The following is a 26027-nucleotide window of genomic DNA, read 5'->3' as shown; positions in this document are numbered from 1 at the left end:
AACAAAGGGTGGATTTACAAATACTTGCTAAAATGGGTGAATTTTACAGCAACTTGCTAATATATGCTGTTTCTGCAAGATGAATGACTGAGTTACAAATATAGGCATTCCCTGCCTTTTGTTTTTTTACTTATTTACCTTTTGTGCTGTCAGGAAAACATCCAATCCTTTGGTGCTATAATGTGAGAGAATTGCTATGGGTGCTTTGTAATTTAAAGTTAAAACCAAATATAGTGAGCTTGCACTGGTTTGCCAGGACTTGGCAGGGGTTCAATAATGCACTTGTATTTTAAGTAGATCTACACAGAAAATGACATGCCTTGACGAAGGAAAACATGGGGACTGGTTATGACAGTGAGGTCACTTCAGTGGCAAAGACCCAGGACTATTCTAGCAGCTTCAGCCTTGACATTGCCGTGAGAATGCATTCTTGCTTGTGTTCAGGGATCTCCGTCTTCATTTCAGAATCCTTGATGTCTAGAAGGGAAGGGATGCGTATTCCTTCTGGACTGCTTCAGGATCTTCCTTAACTGAGTGACCCAGATGATTGAACTCTAGAGTGATTAGAGTTTGTGGACACAGGTGTGCTGTTTATGGGTGATTGGTATGCTTCAAAATTCCTGGACTATTCACCTCATCCATTGGACAATGCTTGTTAAAAGGCTGAGCCTGTGATGGCATTCAGTTGCTTCATTAGCCCTTCCAAACTTGCCATTTGTTCACTCAAATCATCCTGTTCATATACCTAGAGGGAGAATGAGAGCAAATAGTTAGTATTAAGCAGCGTCATGTTCATTTTAGGAAGACAGAGACACTACCAGTTGAGTCACTCAGGAGTTTCAAGTGTGTGACACAGTGGCCAACAGCTAGGGCTATTTCCAGAGTGTATTTGGCATTAAATGCTGATCATAAAACAGATAGTGATGAACAACTGTGTATTGTTCCACCAATATCTGTGTGATAAGGACAAAATTTCATATTAAAAACTAAATAAAATCTAGCTTTGTTGTCATAGTAAACTGCTCTGATGGATAGGTTTCCATATCTAGAAAATCATGATAAATATGTGTTTCCTAAGCCATTTTGAGCACACTCTGAGACTGAAGACCTGTCACATGTCTGGCACATGGTACATTTTCACTACATTGACTATCCATCAGAATATGAGCAGAATCCACACCTGTCAGCCTGTTCGCCTTACAATAGGTGATAGGTATTTGTGGGAGGGTAGGGATGGGGAGCAAATGTGGGGGTTAGTAGGTTCTTCCTTGGCCAAAGTCTAGAAATGACCACTTTTGTCAGTAATTGGAAACAAAATTCACATACAAACCCAGAGTTAGTGTTATGCATAGATGTAATAACATGCTTGTAACATGAGTTTTATGGAAGATAAAAGAACTTGAACCTTTGAAATTTAATGAACACATTCTCTAATACTTGTCACTGCCGGTCACTGCTATTCTGTTACTTGTAAGCAGTAGGACTGCTAAGTGTCACGGACAAATTTGTAATTAACTTTGAATGAAGAGGCCCTTGATGTTTCTATTTAAAAAAATAATCCCAGATATTTTGATTACCAGATAAATGGGGAAGTGAGTATAAAGTGTACTAAAGTTTTTTTTTTTTTTAAAGATATTTGTTCTTTTTGAGTCAGTTTTCAAATGGGAAAAGCAAGCTAACCACACTAAGTAGTGAGGATGGAACACATCAAAGCTGCACAGCGGTGAGTGTTCAATAATGCTACTTTGCTTCTCTCTCTGTACAGTTTGTCTTTTACTTTTCAGATAGCTCTTCCTAAGTCCTGTTGACTAGCACATTCATTGGGCCAAGTGAACCAAAGCAAGCTGTTATGATTTCCAGCTCCACAAAAGCCAAGAAGGATTTATTGGTTGGTACCCGAGTCATGTCCCGAGTCATGATTCTGCCAAATACATACCCTTGATCTCGAGACAGCATTCATCAAATTTACCAGGGCTGGATAGGCAAAAGCCACTCAAGGAACTAAAGAAATACCTGAAAAGGCACAGTAGTGATATGAGCTTCCTATGGGAATCTCAGCATGCCAATCAATGATCTGACCATAAACCATGCAACCTTACCAGCTTGCTAGTAGTTGAACAGTAGCCACTGTGGCTCAAGGGCTGTTATACATACGGGCTGGGGCAGGAGAGGGTGTCTTCATAAAGTTTGTGGAAAATTCATATTGTGAAATTTGAATTCATACTGTGAAATCATGCACACATTTCAAAAATGTAGGTGCTTAAACACCAATTCTGATTTTTGAGAACTTTTTGGAAACATCGTCATGTGAGGAGAACTTTGAGTTCTTTGCTAACAGTTGTTTCTGTTCTCTGTGTTGTTCCCATGAACTAGCTCGATCTTAAACCCTGAAGATATGTCGGTGTATATTAAAAGTGAAATTCAAAGATGAATGTATTTTGGAAATTATGAATAATTTTATCTTAATATATTTTGCATGAACTTTTTGAAGAAGCCTCATGAGGCTTCAAAACATTTTTGCGTCAAAATAAGATTTTCTTTGAATTCAATTTTCCATGAGTGTTTCGAAGTATTCTCATACAACAACCTTTTTGCTAAACATTCCCACATTTACACATATACTCAGTCTCTTTGATTTCTAAGGAGCTAAATGTTTCCTTGCTTACAACATGGAAAACAGTGACATAAATAAAAAATGTGCTTCTTAAAATGAAGTGATTTTTTTCAACAAGCTGATTTTAAAAGAAAATATGATTCTATGTTAACAATTGTAGGTGCTTTGCTCAAAAAGGACAGATTACATATGAACTTCTCACTCCTTAGTATTGTTACAACTTCCTGCATTGATATATTATTTAGAGGCTCACATAAGTCACCATTTGCACAAGCAAGCGACAATGGAGCTGAAAGCTTTTTAGACAAATGGTAATTTCACGAACATCAGTAGAAAGCAGTTTGAATGCAATAACAAAACAGAATTTTACTCTCTTGTTTATCTTGTTTCTCCTCTTCTAATTTTCCTTGTTTTTCGAGGAATCTGAAAAGTTCCTTCTTGGGTGTTGTTAAAATGTTTTCTGTTGGAATCTAGTCAGAAAGCCACTAAAGCTTTTAAGTAGTTGCCTTCAGGCCATGTCTTTTAGAAATTTCCTTTATAGTGTATTTTTGGGGAGAAAAGCATATCAAGACTTTTTCTGTTGTATCTCAGGGGTCGGTATTAGGGTTCAGCCAGTGAAGTCATTGTTTATGACAGCAGCTTCCCATATCCAAGAACTGGTTCCAATCTCTGCGTTCCATTTCTCATCCAGTTTCCTCCTAAGGCTCCTGGGAAGGCAGATGACGACTGCCCATGTCCGTGGGCGCATCTGGAGGAGCCAGAGGAAGTTCTAAACTCCTGGCTTTGTCTTCATCAAGACTCAGTCCTGTTGATCATTTGGGGAGTGAAGCAGCAAATGGAGATAGGTAGATAAACAAGTAAATAAATCTTCTGAAAGTGTGTATTTTTTTCCTTTTTTTAAAATTGATTTTGATAAATTGATCAATTAAAAAATTTTTCTTTGTAAATATATTTGTCTTCCCTTCTATAATACTACACTTCTATTTTCCAGATTTATTTCAAATTATTTTCAAATCATTTTCCTTCAATTTTGCTATTTGCTCTATTTTTTTTTTTTTTGTAAAAAGATTTTATTTGAACAGTAGGGTTACACAGAGGGAGAGATGGAGCCATTTTTCACCTGCTGGGTCACTCTCCAAATGGCTGCAGAAGTCAGGATTGGGTCAGGTGCTTCATCTGGGTCGCCTGCATGGTTTCAGAGGCCTATGTTTGGGCTACCTTCTGCTGCTGTCACAGGGAAATGGGTGAGAAGTGGGACATGAACCTGGGATACCTGGGGCATGAACCTATGCACAAATGGGATGCTGTTATCACGGCCTCTTAACACAGTACATCACAATACTGGCATCCGTAAGTTGTAGAAAAGATTTGTTTATTGTAGTAGAGGAAGGAAAGAAAACGAGATGGAAGAAATCTTCCATTCATTGAGTCACTTCACAAATGGCCACCGTCGCCAAGGCTGGGTCTGGCTGAAGCAAGAAGCATGACAATGTGTCCTGTTTTCCTGCAAGGGTAGCTGGGGCCCAGGTACTTGAGTTGCCTTCCATTGCTTTCTTAGGCACAACAGCAAGAAACTGCATTGGAAGCAGAAGAGCCAGGATTCAAATGAACTGGCACTCTTGATATGAGATACAGGTTAGCACAAATGGCACCTTAACTCACTGTGCTATAACATTTTACCCTCTGTATTTTCTTCTATCTATCCAGAGATGCCAACATGTTTCATCCAAATGGAAGGAAATATATAAATATAAGTTAAATTATGGATATGAAGCGATGCATTCATAGTTATCTATATTTCTAAAAACTGCCTCTAAGCACTGATGAAATTAAATAAAGCCCTGATTTCACTCTGAAATATTTTCTCTTCATATTTGAATGCAAGCAAACAACAGCAACACTCCGCAGCAGCGGCGGGCCAGTGCGGAATACTGCCTGCCTGCAAACTATTGCACAGATCACTGAAGGCTTCCCTCCAGGGGGTGGATCTCAAGGCTGTCCTTACACTGGCTGGGTCCTCTGTTGGCTTGTGGCTTTCCTCAGACACCTCGGGGGCTGTTGGCACCGACACGGGAAGCAGAGGAGATCTTGCTTTTCCAGCCAACCCAAGAGAGGCTGTTTTCACGTGGGTCTTGGGAAGAGTAGGCCCTGAAATAGAACAGATGAGGTGATGTGAGTGATGGATAAAGTGTCCTGCAGAAGAATCTCTGCAGGAGGTTCTCCACATTTGGTAGCTGGGCACTGATTTTTAGGTTTCTGCTCATTCCGTCATAGAGACATGAATTTTGGCATGACTAAGGGGATTATTTGGTTTCTACTCAGTGGGTGAAAAATTGTGAATAGGTCTTTTTTAGATGACACTCCACCACTCATCTGTAACTTCAAGTGGATTGCAAATTATGCTGTCGGGGTTGCCTGGGAGATTGGGATTATGCGTCACATACTATACAATGTCAGGCAAGCTCAGTTGGTGCCAGTCTCAGCTGTGGTCCAAAGCCATCTGTTCTAACCCATCCACATAAGCCCTGGATTGTATGACGGAACCAAAGAAGATTAGTGAGGTTAGGAGAGATGGTTATTCTAGTCTACAGATGAACACTAGATGTTATTGTAAAGCAAAATCCTTCGTGGATAACCTGACAGAATTTCATTACCAATGTATTTGGGAAAAATGATACAGTTTTGCCCTCCTCAGAAAATGCTGTGTTCATAAAAGACCTAATGCTCATGAAAATCATTTTAGGAACCACTGCGTTCATACTAAATACCATTTCTATCTACCATAAACAAGGGCTGCACTGGCTTTTGGGGTTTGAATTTTGCCTTATACATCTACCTTGGCTTATGTTGGTACTAAAACTTTGTCCTCATAATCTAAAATAAATCTCTTAAAAGAGGCTTATTGGATCCACTACTGTATCTGACATAACTAACAGGGTTTTATCATTCTTAGCATTGTAATCAAGAGCAAAATAGAAACGTTTGTGGAGTAAATCATGAAAAGAAGTGCTTCTTGCTGAGTTTGCTTCCATAATTTGCAAAAGCCTCGAAAGAAGGAGCTTGCTTTGATGGCGCTTTGGAAAATAGAATTCTTGTTAATAAATCTTAGAGGTTAATCTACAGTCAGAGATGGGATCATTCGTTTGTAGGGAAAGAAAAAGCACAATCTAGTAAGCCAGGATTCTGCCCGATGCTGGTCATACATGTTAAATCCCACTATAGCCAGTTTTTCTCATATCTTGGTTTGACATGCAATTCTTTCCTGTTGATACTTTTTCGCTATCAAAGCTCAGCACTTGGAAGTCTGCAATTGGAGCAATTTATCACTAGAGGATAACCTTACATTTGGGGGAACTAGATGAGAAGAGGTACAGACAAGAGAAACATGAACCATTTCTTTAAGAAAATGAAATCTAAATAGTATCAAAGTCTAGACCCATGGCAAGTGCTTTAATTTAGTTTCAGGCAAAGCAACAGAGGGAGTTTGAGAATCAATCCAGTGTGTTTAGATCCGCAAGACCCACTGCACACCAGCTGCCGAACGTCTTGGTCTGCTAACCCTCCGCTGGCCCATTTCCTTATCTGCAAAATAGATGCCAATGATAACTTCAGGCACTCCATGGGATTACATTCTTAAAGCAGCTGATACCTAGCAATGTGTTCAGAGGGATGTGATGCCATATTTAGTTATGGAAACCATCATAGGAAGCACTGTTGTCCCCAGCTCATACATGACAATGATCAAGTGGAGACTCTGCCAAGTTGACACACACACAAAACAGGGGAGGCAAGGGAAGGTTCACATTAGGGCTTGTCTAAATACTGAGTAAATGAAACTGTGGTCATTAAAAGGTCGCTGTGACACAGGTTTTTGGAGAAAGCTACGCAATCTAGTTTGGGTTTAATTGGAGGATTAAAACTCTTGGTGATACTAAAAAAAAAAATCTCTTGGTGATACTGACATTTCTCATTACTGAATTATTTAAAAGAAAGGAAAACTTTAATAATTACTACAATTGACTTAAATTATTTACACTGTTATTTGAATAGCTATATGTATATATGATGTATACATTCTCATTTTACATATACTTCATTACTTATAGTTCTTATGGCGTGCTAAAACATCAAAACATTTATATAGCTGTAAAAAAAAAACCACCAAAATAATCTGAATCACCATATTAATGTGATAAAGTAGATTGTTGGGCTGAACAAAAGCCCCAAATCATAATATAAATTTAACACTTTTGGTATGATGCACTTAGTTTAGGTTTATTATATATGCTTAGCATTCATGACAACATTCTCTAGTTGAATGATAATTCTTCATTCAGGTGGAGACTGTAGCATCTGCTTTTCTTCATGGGATGCGAAGAAAGCACTCTGCGTCCCATTGACCCCGTCCCTGTATTGTGCATACAGGGTTCCCCATGTCATATTGGCTGTCAACCTACAGGCTGAGGCAGGCACTAAGACCCTGACATAGTTGTGCTGTCCAATGGCCTTCCAGCTCCTCCAGCAGGTGCAGCTGACACTGAACTTTAGACCATGATCCAAGGCAAGGCACAGAGCTTAGAGGAAGTTTTACAAAGTTTTAAACAATCCAGAACAGAGAGGTAGTGCTGAATCCTTAGAATTAATGAATTCCTGTTTTGAGTGACTTTGCCTGAATTGCATGTGTATATTATCCTACCAAGGTCTGTGGTTAAGCATCAGTGTATCCTCATGGTGATAGAAGATACAGCACCCCAGGAGCCGCTCTGACCCTTCTCAATGTCTAACACAGCAGCTGCTTTTGACCACTACTTTCTTTATCTAACTTTTCATACATATCTATAATATTTATTTGGACCTGGTCTCTCTTCCTATTAATCTACATACCTATCTTACCTATTGTTAAATTTTTAAATGTTGTAAAAACAAGCAACTTAGCAACTTCTGAAAAGTTTGCCACTTAAACCTAGCTGACAGATGTAAGGTGAAGAGTTTGTGCAGATCCTTGCTGTAGTAGACATTCAGGAATAGAGGTTGTTTTAGATATTTTATAGCTTTACCTAACATTTGTTTTAGTACCTGTTTTTGAGCAATTGTTCATTTGGTGTAGCTGAATCCTTAGGCATGTGCTATAATTATTGATGTCGAAATACATTCTTTTGAGTCTCCCTGCCTCAGGATCCCAAACACTTGAGCAGATCCAGAGTGTATTACACTCAGAATTGCCATTTTCATTCTATTATAAGAACACTAGCTTTGTCTAAAATGGAAGTTACGTGGAAGTTAAACACATTACAAGGATGATTATAAGAGCTGATTTTGTCTTATGTCCCAGCAATAGCTGTACGTTCAGAATCTACCAGTTGTTGGAAAATGTATAAGATTCTGTGATCTTTATAAAATAAAACAAAGATATAGTCTCGGCTCAAAGATAACACAGTATTTAAACCTCAAATCACAATCTTGTCTCAAGTAATGTTTCCGGAATCACAGATGTTTGGAATACTGGCACCTCAAGGGCTCTTGAAACTCCTCTATTGATGCTTTGCTTTATTGTATTGAAGAAAACATTCAGGTCCCTGAAGATGTAAAGATCAAGGTAGAATTAATTTCCATGCAATTCCAGTGGAGGCAGAACATTTGAATAGTCACCCAGAGTTCATTATTAACAGAATTGGACTTGAGTACTAGATGGTCTTAAAGGTTTTCTTCATTTTCCTGAAAGAGGAGTTAAGAGAAGCTTATGAAAGACGTGTCTCAGGAGAGATTTATTAATAGCCAATTAAACACAAGCTAGTCTCAAAATTGTCCTTTAGTAAAGGAAAAAAGCTCTTGTTAAAATGGAGATTTGTAAGAAGACCTCCCATTTAAAAGAGAAGCCTTGTTCTTGCATGGGCACGAACTCTGTTCTTGTACCATCTGTATTTGCAGACTCAAGGTTTTCTACATTGAGCCTCAGGGCTTCTAAGTCTGGGTCCCAACAGGCTCACTAAGCTGTGTGGGTGAGAGTGTGTATTTTAACTCAAGGATTTATTTCTGTCCAAGTGTAACTGTCCCTTTCTTCATTTTGCCGTCTGTACGCTTAGTCTTCTACATGGTTATAAGAAAAGCTTTTGATTCTCATGCCTGAGATTACCAGCTGCTTTCCCAAAGGCTACATTTTCAATCCATCCAAATCGAACAGACACCATTCTTTATACCCCAAATAACCACTATGATGTCATGGCCTCTGTCCAGGTGGCACAACATTTGGATTCATTAGTGAGGCCTGGCAGTTTGCTCCAGTCTGCAATCTGCTGACAGAGTGCCACTGCTGGGACATCATTTGTGCCTTCCTACTGAACTTAGCAGTACTTCCTTGGACATTCTCTGACCTTTCCTACCCTGCTCACAAAGCCTTTTGGAAGTTCTTTGTTCCTGCATTCCTGTCCTCATGCACTCTTGGCATGTTCCTTCTCTGTCGCCATGAGCTACTTTAAGGCATGATGGTTCATCGCTGTGCCATGTTGCATTCTGACACACAAGAATAGTGTAACAATACTGCTCTGTACCCAAAAAAGTAGAATCTGTAGCAATTAGGGGACAAAAATGCCAACATCACCACTTCAGGCTCCCTAACCCCTGCTTTGTAATGCCAATTTTTGGTAGAACTTTTGTAAACTTTTCCCATCGAAACAATGTAGGTTTTAGCCTAAGGGGAACATTTCATATTTATTTCTTTGCTTTTAACAATACCATTTAGATTAGCAATTGGTCTAAGAATGTCAACACTTTCAGTGAAACTCCTATGTGCTTTTTTTAGAGCACTGCATCAAAGCCAAATGAAAGGGAAAAAAATCCTTTGCATGTCTCCTGCCTTCTAATTTCATGTAATTAAACATGAGTTCATTGGGGAACTCCTTTTTTAAAATGGGAGATTTATCTGTTTGAAAGATGGTTACTGAAAGGGAGGAAAAAGGGAGAGAGAACATGGGGGAGAGGGCATGAGAGATGCTTCCATCTGCTGCAGGTGGTGCCGGAAGCTGCTCTCCCACAGTGCCAACCGGCGACCTATCTCAGGTGTGAAGTATGTCGTAATAAGTCAGTGGGAAAGTGCAATAAGGAGATCCGAGCAAGGACAGTGAGTGGTTCCGGACTAACACTGGTCAGTGAGGAACTGGAAACATCTCTTTCTTGGTAGACAGAAATCTCCAGTCTCTTTGAAGACAGAAGTCCCCAATCCTGAAATTCACCAGGTGTTATCCTGTGTTAGGGTTTCTGCTTGGCATGTCATCTGAATTCTATGTAATGACGTCTAAATAGGGGATGCTTAGGAGTACTGAGGGAGGGTCCTAGCTAGGACTTCGAAGACACCCCTTTACTGAGTTTGGTGACCTTGGCCTAATAGATGAATTTCTTTTGATCTCTGCTTCTGCCTGTGCATAAAGGCGAACAATTTAATCATTAAGCCATTAGCTATAACAATTACAAAAGCATGGAAAATGTGACTTTCTGTATTTAACTTAACATTTGGACTTATCTTTAAGAGTTAGGAAGAATGAATTAATCTCCTGAAAAAAATGAATGCCAGCAGAAGTCGAGCAAGTCAATGTATAATTCATAAATGATGGTAATTGAGTTTTAAGCCAGTGTTTTCTAGAAATCATGTTCTCTCATGTTTTTTTTTCTCAAAAAATCATATTCAGGTATTTTATTCATTTTATTTCCAACCTACAGAGGACAATTTAACTAAAATAAGCAGGATTAAATTTCTATGAGTGTAAATGATCCATAGTTAATTAAAAATGTAAGTGAATAAACGCTTCTCTAAAACCGCTGGAGAATTACCCCTGCCTGGGATTGCAGGCTCCAGGACTGTTAAAGGTGACCAGCTGGTGGAATTCTGGAGGTGTGATGTGCATTTAACATGGATATATGGCTAATTAAGTGTGCATGACTTTGGTTTAATGCTATCTCCTCAGCAGGATACACGAAGAGGGGGGATACACAAATGATGCTGCCTTCCTGAGAGGGGCCAGAGCATACATTAGTTGTAAATGAGGAACCTCAGCAGGAATTTAATACCTTAAGCTTTATTTCCACGGTGCAGCTATCAAATATTTCATTTGCTCATTAGCTGCATTATGTATGATGGCTAGGTGCAGGCCCCTGCTAACACCTCCCTTAAGGAGTTTTTCAGGTAAAATGATTTTTGGGTGGGAAATATTAGACTAGAGTACATGAGGAATGGAGCAAATGTGCAAGTGGTTCATACCAACAGGCAACATGTGACACAGCTTTGATTTTTAATATTAATGCTTACATTCTTGTCTACGTTTTCCTATTTCCTACTTTCACCATCAGTGATAAAGTGAAACGAGCTCTTGTTTCCATGTCAGCTGTGACAGTGGTTTTTAAATATCTTTACTATTAAGTTACCATTCAGTGCTAAAGTTATCTCAGGTAATTTGGAAATGTGGTAGTAATTTACACTCATCACATGCAAGGAACATTTGGGGTTCTGAAGGAAATAAGGAAAATGGATGAAAAATTGTTTAGTACTCATTCCCATCGCAGGTTCAAGTCCCAGCTGTTCGACTTGCAGTTAAGACTCCTTGCTAATGCAGCTGGGGAAAGCAACAGATAATGGTCCGTGTACTTGGATCCCTTTACCAGAAAGATCTGGGTGGAGTCCCTGGCTTAAGTTTATCCCAAGTTTATGCCATGTGAGGAGTGAACCAAAAGGTGAAAAACCAGTTTCTCCCCTCTCTCTGTCTCCCTTCCAAATAATACTTCTTCTCAAATGAGTTGTCTTCATTTTGATATAAAAATTAATTATGTGCCTATTGTTTTCTTGGTATGCATTTTTCTTTAAGTACTTGAAGACTCCTAATATGCAGGGATTTCATTTTTTTTTTTTTTTGCACCAAAATAAACTTGTCTTTTTTATTTATTTATTTATGTTGGAAAAGGCAGATTTAAAAGAGAAGGAGAGGGGCCCGGCGCGGTGGCGCAAGTGGTTAAAGGTCCTCGCCTTGCACGCCCGGGATCCCATATGGGCGCCGGTTCTAATCCCGGCAGCCCCGCTTCCCTTCCAGCTCCCTGCCTGTGGCCTGGGAAAGCAGTCGAGGACGGCCCAAAAGCTTTGGGAACCTGCACCCGCGTGGGAGACCCGGAAGAGGCTCCTGGCTTGGGATCGGCATAGTATCGGCCCGTTGCGCTCACTTGGGGAGTGAATCATCGGATGGAAGATCTTCCTCTCTGTCTCTCCTCTCTGTATATCCGCCTGTCCAATGAAAAAAATAATAAAAATAAATCTTTAAAAAAAAAAGAGAAGGAGAGGCAGAGAGACAGAGCTTCCATCTGCTTGTCCAGTCACCAAATGGCCACAATGGCCACAACTGAGCCCATATGAAGTCAGGATCCTGAAGCCTCTTTCAGGGATCCCAAGTGAGTGCAGGGAGAAGAATGGCAAGTGAAGCTATTAAAAGGGAGCTCACATCTACAACCTCTATTCACATAATTTCATAGATAAAAATAAAAATACACAAATGCACAATGTTGGAAAAAACAGAAGGCTGGATAAGACAGTGTTGAGGGCAGTAGTGAGGGAGGGAGGCAGACGGTGCAGATACAGTTGGAGAGAGGAAGCAAGAACTGGAGTAAGTCAATAGATTCCTGCTCTCTTTTCTATCTTGCTTCCCGCTGGACTTATTTTCAAAGTGGTAAGCCAATGTAAATACAAAAATCACAGCATTGCAGAAGTAAAAAGTAATGATGTATTGAAAAAAAATACAAGAACATTCCAAGCAGGTGACTGTACACCCAGGGTTATTTTGAAAACTAATTTCTATGTTTCCTATTTCTGGACCTCTTCTCTCCTCCTCCTGCTCTCACTTTTCCTTCTAAACTTCTTTTCACATAAATTCCTATGAGATATTCCAGGGGTCATCTGACAACCTTATACCATCCCGTACGAGAGAGAGGAAAAACCAAAACATAAAACATAATCAGTGACAAAGTGCTAGTAGTTGCCAGCTCTCTCCTCCTGGGTTTACGTTTTGAAAGATTAATGACAGGAAAAATAATATAAATAATTCTTTTCAACTCTGTTTTCTGTCACCTTCATCCCCAAGTAGGTTGGAAGGATTTTTTGGCCTCATGCTGTAACTCTCAAATCTGATGCTGCTGTTCTTTGCAACTTACTTTTTTTCCTCTATTATTCATTTTCACCATGAAATAATATAATTTCTCTAGCATTAATGCTAGTCATTGTAGTTCTGGTTTTAAAGATAGACGCTATTGATGTCTTACCTGTACCCTCATCGTTCTGCAAATTGATATTCAATTCCTGAATTCATTAGGCATATCCGATGTGAGCTCACAGTAGCTGATGAAGTTTCTAAAACACTGGAGCATCATCAGTGAACTTCATCAAGCTCATGGACAAATGAGAACGCCTTACGGAATACACTCACAGTTCACCATTAACTCTTCATACTTCCCACCTATTCATTCAGAGTAACTTCTTCACCTTCATTGTTTGTTTATAACCGTCTTCCTAAAAACCTGGTATTAAAATAATAGACTCATGGTAGACTTTCCCTTCTCCCTCACTTGTCATACACAATTATTCAACCATCTACTTCTTTTACAAGACAACTTGCACAGAGGTCTCTTCCATTCTATGCTTTGCCATTAACGCCCAACAGAGATTCTGTCTAGTCACTGCTCTGTTCTCACTCATCACTTCATAACCTTTTTCCAGTTTATTATCTCAGAGTTGCCTTAGGACCCTCCTCCCCAGCAAGAGCACGGTACCTGAACACTGACAACCTCTATGTCCTCATCTCTTACTGTACCCCACATTCTTGGGAAAAAGAATGAATATTGGGTTCATGTATACCAAGGCTAATATCTCGCCCTTGCCTTTAGTCATTGTGACCTCATAGGTGTGATGTAATTTCTGAGTACTTGGCATGTATTCCATACAAAATGATACACCCTGATTAATGGAAATATGGGATTCAAACATCTGGGCAAATGCAAATGGCATTCCTCACAGCCTTTACGGCTAACAGAATTGACAAATGATATTAATTTTTAATCATAATTTACTTTTTACACTATCAGAAATATTAATTCCTAAATTCTCTAAATAGTAATACTAACACCAGTATTCAGTACTAGTAAACTATCATTTTTCTTCCCCTTGCAGTGGAACTAAATGTTCAATGAAAATTCTGACTAATCTTTGTCGGGCTGGATTCAAAACATCTTTTCAAATACACATCTTAGAAATTCTTTATGAGTAAAGTATCTCTGTGTAATGTTTCATAAACTCTTCAATATTCAACATGTTCTGCTGCATGGGGTTTCTGAATATTTCATATCTATAAGATGATTGGATGCCAGTTCTGAAAAATAGGCCATGGAATAACTTGTATTGGGTTTATAACTAAGTTCATATTATCTTTGGGTTTTTTGATATAAACAGAGACTTTTATTTTAGTCTTCCAGTGAGAAATAAAACTTTGTCAAATTAGATGTGTGAGAGCAATGCAGGCATGAAAAAATACAATCAATACATATTTTACGCAAAGAAATACAAAAAGGAAAAAATAAAACCCAGTGAGAATTTAAATAATCTAGAGATAGCAAAACTAAATAAAGCCTTTATTGTTTGTTTGTTTCCTTCTGCCAATGCAGAGGCTGGAGAATTGTGTTAGGGGTATAAATTCCACAGACAGCCTTAGAATGATCTAAAAATGTTTGCAATGTATATGTTTCACAGAGGAATTGCCGGAATAGAGGCCACTGTGCATATAATTACTGACATTTCTTGAGAATACTCAAATTCTAAAGCAGTTGGTTCAGAAAGTGGGCTTTGCTTACAAAATATCTAGGAGTAAATTCTTTAAATATAATGTGACATTAGATGTATTATTTCATCTTTTCATGCAGAACTTCCATAAAAGTAAACTGGGAGAAATAATACATTTTCTCTTGGTGATTATGTGAAAATTAAATAAGGTACTAAATGTCAGGTTAAGTGGTTAAAAATGGTGATTACTCATCATAAAGATTGCAATCTCATTGACATGGTCAGAATAAGCTCATTTTCCCCTCCATTATCCAGTGGTACTGAACACACATTACTTGTTCTCATATTAAAGAAGATTGAAAACTGGTTTGGATCATGATACTAAAAAAAAAAAAAAAAAAAGGAAAGAAGGGACACAGTTTGGTGCAGGGTTTTAGGATATTACTTTGGATGCCCACACCCCGTATCCGAATGTGTATTTGGGATTTGTGACTTTTTGTTAATGTGCAACCTGGGAGGAAGCAGATTATGAGAGGACTTGAGTTCCTGCCGGCTGCATGGTGGAGTTGGATTGAATTCTGGGCTCCTGGCTTTCGTTCGTTCTAGCATTGGCTGTTGTGGATATTAGGGAAGTGAACTAGCAGATGCAAGACTCTGCATGCTCACATGCACACACAAGAGAAGGGAAGCCTTCTAGTGTTTATTCATTGGGGAAAGTTTCATTTCTCCAAAGCCTCTTTTCTTTGATTTCCTCTCTGCCATTACCGAGCATTCTAAAACATGTGTTTACTCCTTAAACTTATTTTGTGGCTAACAGATGATTTATGATAACTTTCAGGAATTACACAGTAATACTTCTTGGCTGTTCAAACACTTAATTCATTATCTTCCATTCTTCATGATTTATATAAGGTCTGTTTACAGATCAACTTACTTGTTACCACTGTAAAAATGCAAAAAGCATTTTATATATCACATGTTATACACTTTGATGTTACAGTGGCTGAATTAGAAATGTGCCTCTGAACTCTATTTCAGAGTATATGTGTGGGACTGGTCTGTGGGAAGTATTCTACCACACCAGGAAGATAAGAGGTAGTCAGGTCGGTCGAGGTCACCCCAGAACGGCAACTACCACATCAAAGCTCTCCATAGGCTTTCGTCAGTGGGAGAAACTTCACTTAGAGGGTGACAGTCTTCATTTAGGCCACAGAATAAGAAACTGACAGTTTTTAACGAATGTATAAATATGAACATTACTATTTCCTTCATTAGATACTGAGAAAGGTACACAAGACCACAGTAGATTACTGAAACATGGACGATCAAATGTTGCAGAACTGTGCTTAGCTTTTGGCCTTAGATTGCAGGTTATATAAGATTTCTGGAACTGGTTTCGAAAGACCAAAACGAAAATAAAAAGAGACATCAATGCCCGTATTATACAGCTGAGCCTAATTGAAACAGCTGATGGCAAGTTAAGTGGTTCATAACCTGTTGTACACAATAATTTCGAGATTCTCATGGAAGCTACGAGCTCACTTCCTAGCACAGAGCATGATCGTGTGTATGCACATACACAAACAAATGTACAGGTGTGCTAATTGGAAGTGAGTTACCAGCTCTCCAGATCCTTCTGTGAACCCTAAGAACACCCATCGGAAAAAACAAATACAAGTTACTCTGTAAGTTAATGAGCAGAGGACACCCAGTGCCACCGAGAGTCATCTCGGGCTTTATGCCAGATCTGCTGAATCAAAACATGTATTTTAAGATCCCCAGCTGATTCTTAGGCACATAAAGCTTGAAAAAACCTGCTTTACATAGCCATGTCTCTGGAGTGTTTAAAGTGCCTATCTAAGATTTCATTTGGAAACGAGCAATACAATAACTTTTGTTCATAGATGAAAAGACAGAGGTTCCAGTCATGCTCTTCCCCAACTCATTGCTTATTCCTGTTTATAACTTCTTTTTCCCCTTTGCCATGCTATTCTCTTTGTAGAGGACTTACGCAGGAAATATCTTAGAGCTTGGATCTAGGCAACTTCTTAAGCTTTTAACATGAGAATATTCCATTTGAAGGCACAGGTCATGAGATGTAGTTTTCAATAAGATTGAAGAAGCCAGGCCCACTGCTGCCAAACCTGTACACCTGTTGCACATAATTCCTGAATGGGCAGGACTCCCTAATATAACATGGTGGTCACAGAGGTTTGGGTGGGAGACAGCTTCATGTGTGTCTGATCTAATTACAATTGTGAAAGAATGGAAGAGGCCATCAAACCTTCTCTCTAGACTCAAGTAACATTTTGAGCTCAAGCTCTGAGCAGCTGCTCTGAGCCATTCACACCATTTCATCTTCAGTGCAAGGTCCTATTTTACTGTTTGGTCTTTCCTGCTGTATACTCTTTCCACAAAATCGCAGCATGCATTAATCAGATCTCACTTCACCAGCATCAAATCATGACTTGCCCACCACCCCCTTCCAGAAGATCTCCCTGCTTCTATAGTGTTGAAAATGTCACTTGACCCAATTTGTATTGGACATAGTGAAATCAAATTATGAAATAATTTATCATTTGATTGTTAAATGTCAAATTATTAATGGACTCAGCATTAACTTCTTAAAAGTTAATTAATTTCAGAAGTAGAGAAACAGGTAGACACAAAGAGAGAACTCACATTGCTGGTTCACTCCTCAAATGTCCACAACTCCTGCAGTTGAGCAGATCAAAGCTAGAATCCCTACTTGTGCTCAGGTCTCCCTGTGGTGGCAGGAACTCAGCCATTTGAGCTGTCATGGAGACCTCCCAGTGTGGGCACAACCATGAAGAATCCAGAGCATTGTCAGTTACACCCAGGCACTGTGGTGTGGGATGAGGGCATCCTAACCATCATCTTTCATTTTTAATTTTAATTAGCTTATTTTTGTTGTATTTTCCAGGCAGAGATTGAGAGAGAAAAAAGAGAAAACTCCCCTCTGCTGGAACTCATCAATTCACAGACTCAGGAGCTGAACTCCATGCAAGTCTACCATGCTGCCAGGAACTCAAGGTCATGAGCCATGCTCTGCCACTTCTCAGAGTTTCAAATAGTAGCAAACTGGAGTGGAACTTGAGGATCTGGGACTTGAACCAGGTACTGTAATGTGGGCATCCAAGCAGTGATGGAACAGCCTCACCCAACTCCTGGCCTTTTATCAGCATTCTAACTGGGTATTGTTTACTTGTTTTAAATAGTCTTACTCATATTTACTTATGTAGATTTCTTTGAAAATCATGAAACAAACTCTTTCCAGATTCTATTTAATTTTTTCAACATGTAGTTGTGCAAAGAAACTAATTTATTATGGTGTAAAGTAGTACAGGTTAGCAGGGGAGACAGGTTCCAAAGGAGCTGTTGTATTGTTTCCCCCAGGAAGTTTTCTGTGAGTTGCACCTTGCGCTTGTTGCAGAAAGCACCTAGAGAAAATGCAGTCCTCTTCTCTCTCTCCAGGGACTTCACCATTTCCCACTGGTCCTGCGGATCTTAGGCATTTTCTAAGACTCTGTATGCAAAAACAGTTTGTTCCTGTACTGCCCCAGAGAATACTGGGAAAGAAACAAACAAATAATTAATAATTTTAGGTGCAAGACTAAGTGAAAGCAAAAATTACATTTGCAAATGTTGGCTTTAAAAAAGATAGCTTAACGCATTTGGTTGACCCAAAAAATATAACACCCATTAGAAAAATCACAACTTAAGAGGTCACAAATGTGGAAAGATACTTGCTGGGTAAAAGAATGGAAAATGTTTAAGAGTGACGAAGCCAGTAGTCATTGCGACTTCCAGTATTCCTGTAAAGCCTGTATATAAATACACTCATTAGTCATGAAATGCTCTGGGTTTTAAAACCAGTCTGGATTACTTTAGTTTTTGACCTAACAGGCTAACTTGTTAGAATCACTTTCATGGAAAAAAAAAAGGAATAAAAGAAACAAAGGAAGGAAACAAAAAGGCCAGCTTCCTTCTTAAATTTGACTTTGTGGTTAAATAAATTCTGGAAAGAACATCCATCATCCTTTATGCCCAGGAGCAAAGTCGATGCCGGGAAACACACACAGTGCTAAGTTACAGGAGTTTTAGCTCAGTCCTAACCAGAAAAAAGTTAGAAACATTGACGAGGAGCTCTCAATGTTTCCTACACCATCTTTGAGCTAACTAGCTAACATTGGTCCTATTTTCAGAAATACTGGTCATTAGTTTGCTAATGGGGGTTAAACTGTTTTAATGCCAAAAGGACTTTTTTCATGCTTTCGATGTGTCACATTTTTACTAACACATTTTCAGTAGTTATTAACCATGAGATGTATGTGAAAATCTGTTTGTGTCAATATTTCTTTCTTACCAAAGAAAGTAACTGGAATTTGGCACTAATTGATGATTGATAAAGAACGCTGTTGATTCCTACAAGGAACACTTAGAAAGAGGTTCAGAATCTTTATTAAAACTCACACTCCTCTCTTATCCTAAGGCATTAAGCAAAAAGAAAATACTAGAAGAATATCCTTTCTTTCTGTTCAGGTTATAATTGCTTTATTTCCTATGTTTTGTATTCTATTCTCTATTAATCTTTATAGGAGAGAGAAAACTTGTTTCACAAATGAGAAAAGTAATATTCTGAGGAGTCGAAATCGCTTTCACTAATGGAATTATGGAGACAGTGGTCCTGAGGACACTTTACTTCAGTACTTTTTCTTTGCGAACTCTGTGAATGTTAATTTCCCCATATATTTCTTTTCATGAAGGCAAATCATTGAATAGAATTTGCAGAGGCCATGACTTCAGATTGCCTTTCCTGTGCAATTTAATTTGGCTTTAACATATGATATCAGGTCACTGAGCATTTTGTGTTCAAGTGTTCATGAATTAGGAAATCACTTCATTTGCTTTATCATCAATATCTGATCCTTTTAGTGTTTAGTTCCTTTGGTTCATTAAAAATCATTAGACATGAAATTGAAGAGTTGGATTGAAATTCTGCCTCTCATCATTATTCTATGTTGATAACTCAACAATTATTTATGTGTCTATTGGATGTGAGGCTTTCGATGAAGGTGCCAGGACTCAGGAGAAAGAATCCTGGGTAAGTTACAAGGTAGTCACCCTGTTTAATAATGATCATTCTATCATTTTTAGGACTACCCTTTAGAAACTAACTGGCATAATGTAGAATTAACATGATCAATTTCACATAAATTCATGATTTCCAAGATAATTAATATATAACTGCATGATTTATGTAGCAGTACTTAAGCGTGTGACCTATCAAGTTTGTAGAAATTTGGAAGGAGTATTGATTATTTCAAAACCAACCAATTTCTCACCATTTCCTGTAACATCAAGCCACCCACCCCTAAGTTAGAACCTGTTTCATAACTAGCATGTTTGAAATTAGGTCATCTATTAGGTCACAATGATCTGTAAAGGGTTTTTTTTCTACTTTGTTTTATAGCTGCATAAAATTATATTAAGTTGGTAATGTTCAATTTTAAATATGTTCTAACCATTCTTGATGCAATGGTTTCTCTATATCTTTTAATGGGGCAAAACTGGACTGAACTGTGGTTGTTCACTCCTTCCCTCAACAGCAGTTTGCCTACTGAAAGATCCTAGCAATTCAGTGTTCACTCTTGCTGATGTGTGACACATTCTCTGAATCACAGTGAGAGTGAAATTCCTATATGGCTTTACCTTTGTATTTGCCTACTACTTCCTTTTGCTCATCTGTATTTTTCATCTTGGCTTCTAATCCCAGACCATCGATGATTCTAAAAGCAGCAGATGTCAGCTCCCCGTTTCCCTCTCTCACTCGAGAGGGACAACTGGAGCTCAGACAGGTGAGTTTGGGGGAGATGTCTACTATTTCAGAATTCTCTAAGAGTTCTCTACCTGAGAATAATAGCTAGCATCATTTTAACAAAACACATAATAACCTTTGCTTCTCTCCAGAATTATGCTTCTTTGATTTCTTTCAGATTGGCTCATGGCTGTACTTGGTGTTTTAAATATTTATTCATCATTGTCACAACTACTGAGAGAGAGAAATACTCCATATACTGGCCAATTCCCGAGATGGCTGCAACGGCAAGGACCTAGGCTGGATGAAGCCAGGAGGTAGGAATTTCATCCAGGACTCCTATATGAATGACAGGAGATGGAGCACGTGGGCCCATTTCCACTCTTTTCCCAGGTGCCTTAGCAGAGAGCTGAATCAAAGTGGAAAAGAACCAGCACTCACAGGAAATGCTGGTGTTGTATGCAGCAATCAGCCAGAATTGTTGACTCTGAGCAAGTTGCCAATATTTTGGAGGCCTTAGTTTTCTGAAAATGAAGCCTCATAACATTTCCAGAAATCACTTTCCTTTTCCCCAGGCAACTAAAAAAATTCTTTTCTACTTACATAATGGAGGAAATACTAATTTCCTCTAATACATAGCAGGTAAATTCCAGAGTCACAATTGGTAGTAATAATGAAGGCAGAGTTTCTTTAATTACATTTTACCAAGGGATAATTTAGAATGATCAGATTAAATCAGACAAAATTTTCATGAATTAAAAATCTGATGGACAGATGGTTAAACACTGCAGTACGGTATCAGAGTAGCTCGTTTTGTTTCCTGGGTCAGGCTCCTGAGTGCAGCTTTCCACCAATGCACAGCGTTGGAGGCATGGATGAGCGCTCAGTTAGGATTCTGCTCCCCACGCAGGGAAGTGAACTGAGTTCCTAGCTCGTGACCTCAGCCTCAGCCTAGCTCTAGCCATTGTGAGCACTGGAGCAGCGAGCCCTTGATGCAAGCTAGTGCACTCTACCCTGCTCTTTTCTCTTCGTCTCTAAGAAAAAAAAAAAGTCCGGAGTGAGAATAGGAAAATTTCAAGGAGATATTTACAAAAAAAAAAAAAAGACTTGTCCATGGATAAAATTTCTGTAATAAGATGTAGCACGATTTGCAACCCTACAATTGATTGGACAGATTGGTGCCAATAACAACAAATTAGCACATCTCCTACTTAGCTGTACCAATGATTGTTTTGATCTGATTGGTCTTGCAACTGACCCTGTTGTGTCACTTGCCGAAGATTGCCTGATCTCCCACGACCGATTTTAGCAAAAGGGAATACAGTTGTGTGGTATGCTCGATGCACATTTTGAAAGGTGGCCTCCACTAGCACAGGGAAAGAAACTGAACTAACGCATGATAGTAATTTATTGGCAGTTTTGTGTGATAGTGTATTTACTGAAATAAGACCTGTCAGAAAGATCAGGTTACAGCAGGAATATATGATTTCCCAATCAGCCATAAAATATAAATCAAATGCCTTTTTTGTCCACTGTCAACTCTGCCCACCCTCTCCCTTGTTCTCAATCTTTAGACAAATGGAAGCACATGCCACAATTTGCAGGGTGAAAATCAAACTCAATTTCACAGTACAATGAAGTGACTTTGGATGTTGTCATGTCAACTGACATATTGATCCCTTGAAGATGGAAAATATGCGAATGCTCTGGGTTCGGGCATTTATAAATATGTACATGCAGAAATGCCACCTATATATGGAGGACAGTAAAGCACTCACACAGCTTTACAAAGATGCAAGAGCTCTAGAGAGCTAATGTTATAAAAGTGTGTTACACTGTGTAAGTCACTAATTAAGAGGTCACATTTTCTTTCCCTGTAGAATTACAGTTTTGGGAGAAAAATGATCTTCTAATCCAGATTCATTTAAAGTGCAACTGATCATTTCACAGCTAAATTTGCACGAGTTTTGTGTGTGTGTGAGATTGTTAAAAAGCCAATAAAAATCCCACCATACCTTAGCCCTTTGTAAAATTTATGTCAGCTCCATAATGCAATAAGCCCAACACTGTATCAAACCTTTTCTATTTAAACTGAAAGGGGACTAAGCCAAATCAATTACATGACCAAGGCTGTGATCTGCAAAGTGCAAGGACTGCACTGCCGTGACCACAGAGTTGTTACAGCCACGATGAAGCATTACAAACGTAACCGCTATCATCAGAGGTTGATGACACTGTGAGAAGTACCATAAATACCACACTACTGAGTAAGCTAATTCCGAGTCACCAGGTAGAAAGACAAAAACAAAAAAAAAAAGAATTTGTTTGCAGGTAGGCAGAATTTTAGTCCTTAGGACGATAGAATGCTTTTCTAATTACCACTTATCGTAAGAATACTGCAATCCCACCGAGTTTGTTACTGCACACAATGTCCCCCTCCATCTCATGTGCAGATACTGCAGGTGTAGTTCCTCAGGCCTTAGTGGGTGGCAAACCAAGGCTCAAAGCCTGGACACCACCCCTGAACAGAGTGTTTCTCCACTGGTCTTGACCTGTAAGCTTTCAAGGCAGAAGAGGCTCCTCAGCCTGTTCTTTAAGAATTAGTGCAGCGTTTCGTATTACCATATTTTAAAGTAATTACTTGCAGGAAGTAAAGATAAATTCATTACTAATTACCCAGTTCTTTACTGTGAAACCCAGATTAAAATGACTTCAGGTATTTTTTTTTTAAGCCGACAGGAGAATGGCTTTATTTCATCAATCAGTTTGACTAAAGTAATGATTTTCTTAGAGCTTTCAACAAATTTGAATTCGAAGTATTTCATCTTTTAGGGTAAGAAGCATGTAGTTAATGTCACAGCTAATACATTTGTCAGTCTGCTAATTTTCTCTTTCTATTAGAATAAGTAAACATCAGCCCTTTTAAAAGCATACTATTTACCATGTGTCAGGAGCGATGTGGGGAGAGCTTATTTGAAAATCAGGAGGTAAGGCATTAGGAAATGAACAAGAATCACAGGGAGACAATGAAGGAGAAACATGAAAAGGAAAGGCACTTAGTAACTACAGGGAGAGGTGGAATTTGTCTCATGATGAGTGGGGGAGGGAATGAAAAGTATAAAATCAAATCAGACATGAAAAAAATATGAAAGAACACACGGCCTGTGAGGAACAGTTGAAATAAAAAGGGAAACAATAGCAAAAAGAAAAGAAACCTCATAAGTGTACAATGGAAATAAAAGGAGACACAGGAGATTTCTTCTTTGACATAACAAGTACAGAGGCAGAACTGTACACTCTGCTTCCCTTCTTTTAAGGACAGAAGCCAATGCTGAATGCTCCATTACATCATTTTAAGGTAGCCTTTGTGTAACAGCAATGAGGAAAAAAATATACCTAGAAAAATGTCACTTCTCTTCTATTTTCAAATATTCTTTAAAATTTCTTTTTGTAAACCATTTATTTATCTGAAAGGAGACACCTACAAAAATGCTTCCATCTGCTGGTTCATGCCCTAAATGTTTGCACCTACTGGTGTTGGTCTAGACATAAGCCCCGGGAGCCAGGAGCTCAATCCAGGTGGGCATAAGGGACCAAATTACTTGAGCTCACACTTGCTGCCCCCACAGATACACTTTAGCCGAAGACTGCAGTCCGCACCACAGGTGTGTATTGAAGCAAGACACTCAAGGCGGGATGTGGCCGGCCTGTTGTGCCAATTATCCATTGTTTGGGGTTATTGATCATCTGGTGATTCTAGAGCTGAAGCATACACACCTTACATCCCAAACCTCACTACTCTGGCCAAATTTGCAAATTTCAAATAGCCTCCGTTATCAATAATGTACCCCTAAGATGTTTGTACATTCCAAAATCATGCTTAGCACAGAACAGGGAAGCATTTTAATTATAATGCGAGGCAGTTCTCGTTCTTCGGTCAGATACATTTCAGATGTTTTGTGCTTTTCTTCATCGGCTTTACTATATTTTAATAGTTTTAAAATTTGTTTTGGTTCTTGTCATAAATAAATTAAACTAATACACACCAGTGAGCTCCTAAAATTGGGAAACTCATGCTGTTTTAGGTGCAACAAAAAGGCAGGAAAATGCATTAGTTACCAGCTCTGTAGACATGCAAAGTTTCCTCTAATTCTTTGAGTTTCCTCATCCATGGTATGGGATGCAGACTGCCAACCACTCAGGATCAAGTGCAGTGCTCGGGTCTGCAGAGGCTCACCTGTCCTGGAGGTGAGTTTGCTTAAGGCTCATGATTGTTAATAGCTGTGACTTACCAGTCATGCTACCCGAACGCCTGGGAGAACTTCTCAACTGGCAGCAGACTCCTCTTATGAGAATGGCCCTGAAGGAGAGTGTTCTAATTTTATATTCTCCCTTTCTTGCAGCAGGCATTTGGCACAGTGGCGAAGAAGGTGTTTGGAAAGCCCAGGTTAGAGAGATGGAGTTCAAGTCCAGGCTCTAGTCCTTCTTCCTGATTCCTTCTGATGAGCACCTGGGTAGGCGGTGGCAATGACCTAACTTCTACCTGTATAGGGATCCTTGAAAGAGTCACTGGCTAGAGGTTTCAGTCTGGCCAAAATCCAGCTGTCATTTGGGAAATGATTTGGCATGTTGAAACTGTTTTCAAACAAATATTTTTCCTGTCATAACTGAGAATGGCCCCTTGCCTCTGGGCCACATAAAGTAGCATCGTCCTCATAATACATGTATGGAGTACAAATGTGAGAGATGGAAGGAGCGGCTTAGACAGTGGTGACGTTCCTTAAGCCCTAGTGTGGGCTGTCTCCTGTGGAGTGAAGGCATCGTGAAGTATGCATTCAAAGCAGTAGAAACCTAACTCCCATGGGCAGGTGGCTGAAGAAAAGTACTGGTCGTATCAAGGGAAGGAGGGGGCAAACATAAATATTGTGATGCCATGAGCACGATAGATTGGCATTAATAGGAAGCTAGTATTTATGCTACATAGGTACTTGGAGGTTTCTTGCTATAACGGTCATCATCAGGGTTATGCACCAATACAGTGGCAAAACTTGCTCTGGGTCTTTGAGTAACGGAAAATTACTCACGTGTTTTTATACAATTACATCGACTAAGTTGAGCTGTCCACATGTATTGAGGAGGGCACCTCTAGTTACTAAAAACTATTATATTTTAGAACTACCCTGATACTTAAAGTAATTTGATAGATTACTTTTATTTCTTGATCTACAATTCATTTTATCTTGCTGGATATTTTGTCCTTTTGCTGCTTCTCCTTTCTTGTCTTTGTCTCTCTTTCCTGAAACTCTAATAAAAACAAGAGTGGTTCTCCAGTTCATTCCCATTAGATACCAAGCACTTCCTTAGACAGGAAGCATACGCCCGTCACTGCTGATATTGGGTTACTTCTAACAGGAAATCGCTTTATGCTTTTTTTGATCCCCCTGTCCTTTAATTCTGAAATATATAAAACCCCCAGAAGGTATCTATTGAAAAGCACAAAAAAGGATGAAGAATGATAATGCATGTTGCCAAGAAGTGCTCTTGAATATTTTTGTACTAGTGCCTCTACTCTTGGAGTAGGACCCACATGACAAAATGAATCAGCAGGGAATCAGGAATGTTTCCAGCATCTATAGTAGGAATACTTACTGCAGAGTGTGGATGAAGAGCTAGCTCCAGGAAGGAAAATCACCTACAACCAACTAGTTGTTTCTAAGGAAAATGGTTCAGAGTTGCAGTATACACATCTGTAACAGCAAGTGGGTACATTATCA

General features: G+C 39.0%; 1 protein-coding gene across 1 annotated transcript in view; it reads right to left on the bottom strand.

The window, feature by feature from the left end:
* Nucleotides 1-392: 392 nt before the first annotated feature.
* Nucleotides 393-26027, bottom strand: part of DCC (DCC netrin 1 receptor) — an 891673-nt gene continuing 866038 nt past the window's right edge. Inside the window, exons 28-29 of the mRNA XM_040984736.1 lie at nt 4620-4762; nt 393-745 (exon numbers count right to left, since the gene is read on the bottom strand). Coding sequence (XP_040840670.1) covers nt 656-745; nt 4620-4762 — 233 coding nt within the window. The 3' untranslated portion in view covers nt 393-655. The remainder of the gene's footprint in view (nt 746-4619; nt 4763-26027) is intronic.

Source organism: Ochotona curzoniae, unplaced genomic scaffold, assembly GCF_017591425.1.
Source record: "Ochotona curzoniae isolate NIBS_2020 unplaced genomic scaffold, NIBS_Ocur_1.0 contig_43, whole genome shotgun sequence".
Taxonomy (NCBI): Eukaryota; Metazoa; Chordata; class Mammalia; order Lagomorpha; family Ochotonidae; genus Ochotona; species Ochotona curzoniae.
This window is presented reverse-complemented; position numbering and strand designations above follow the sequence as displayed.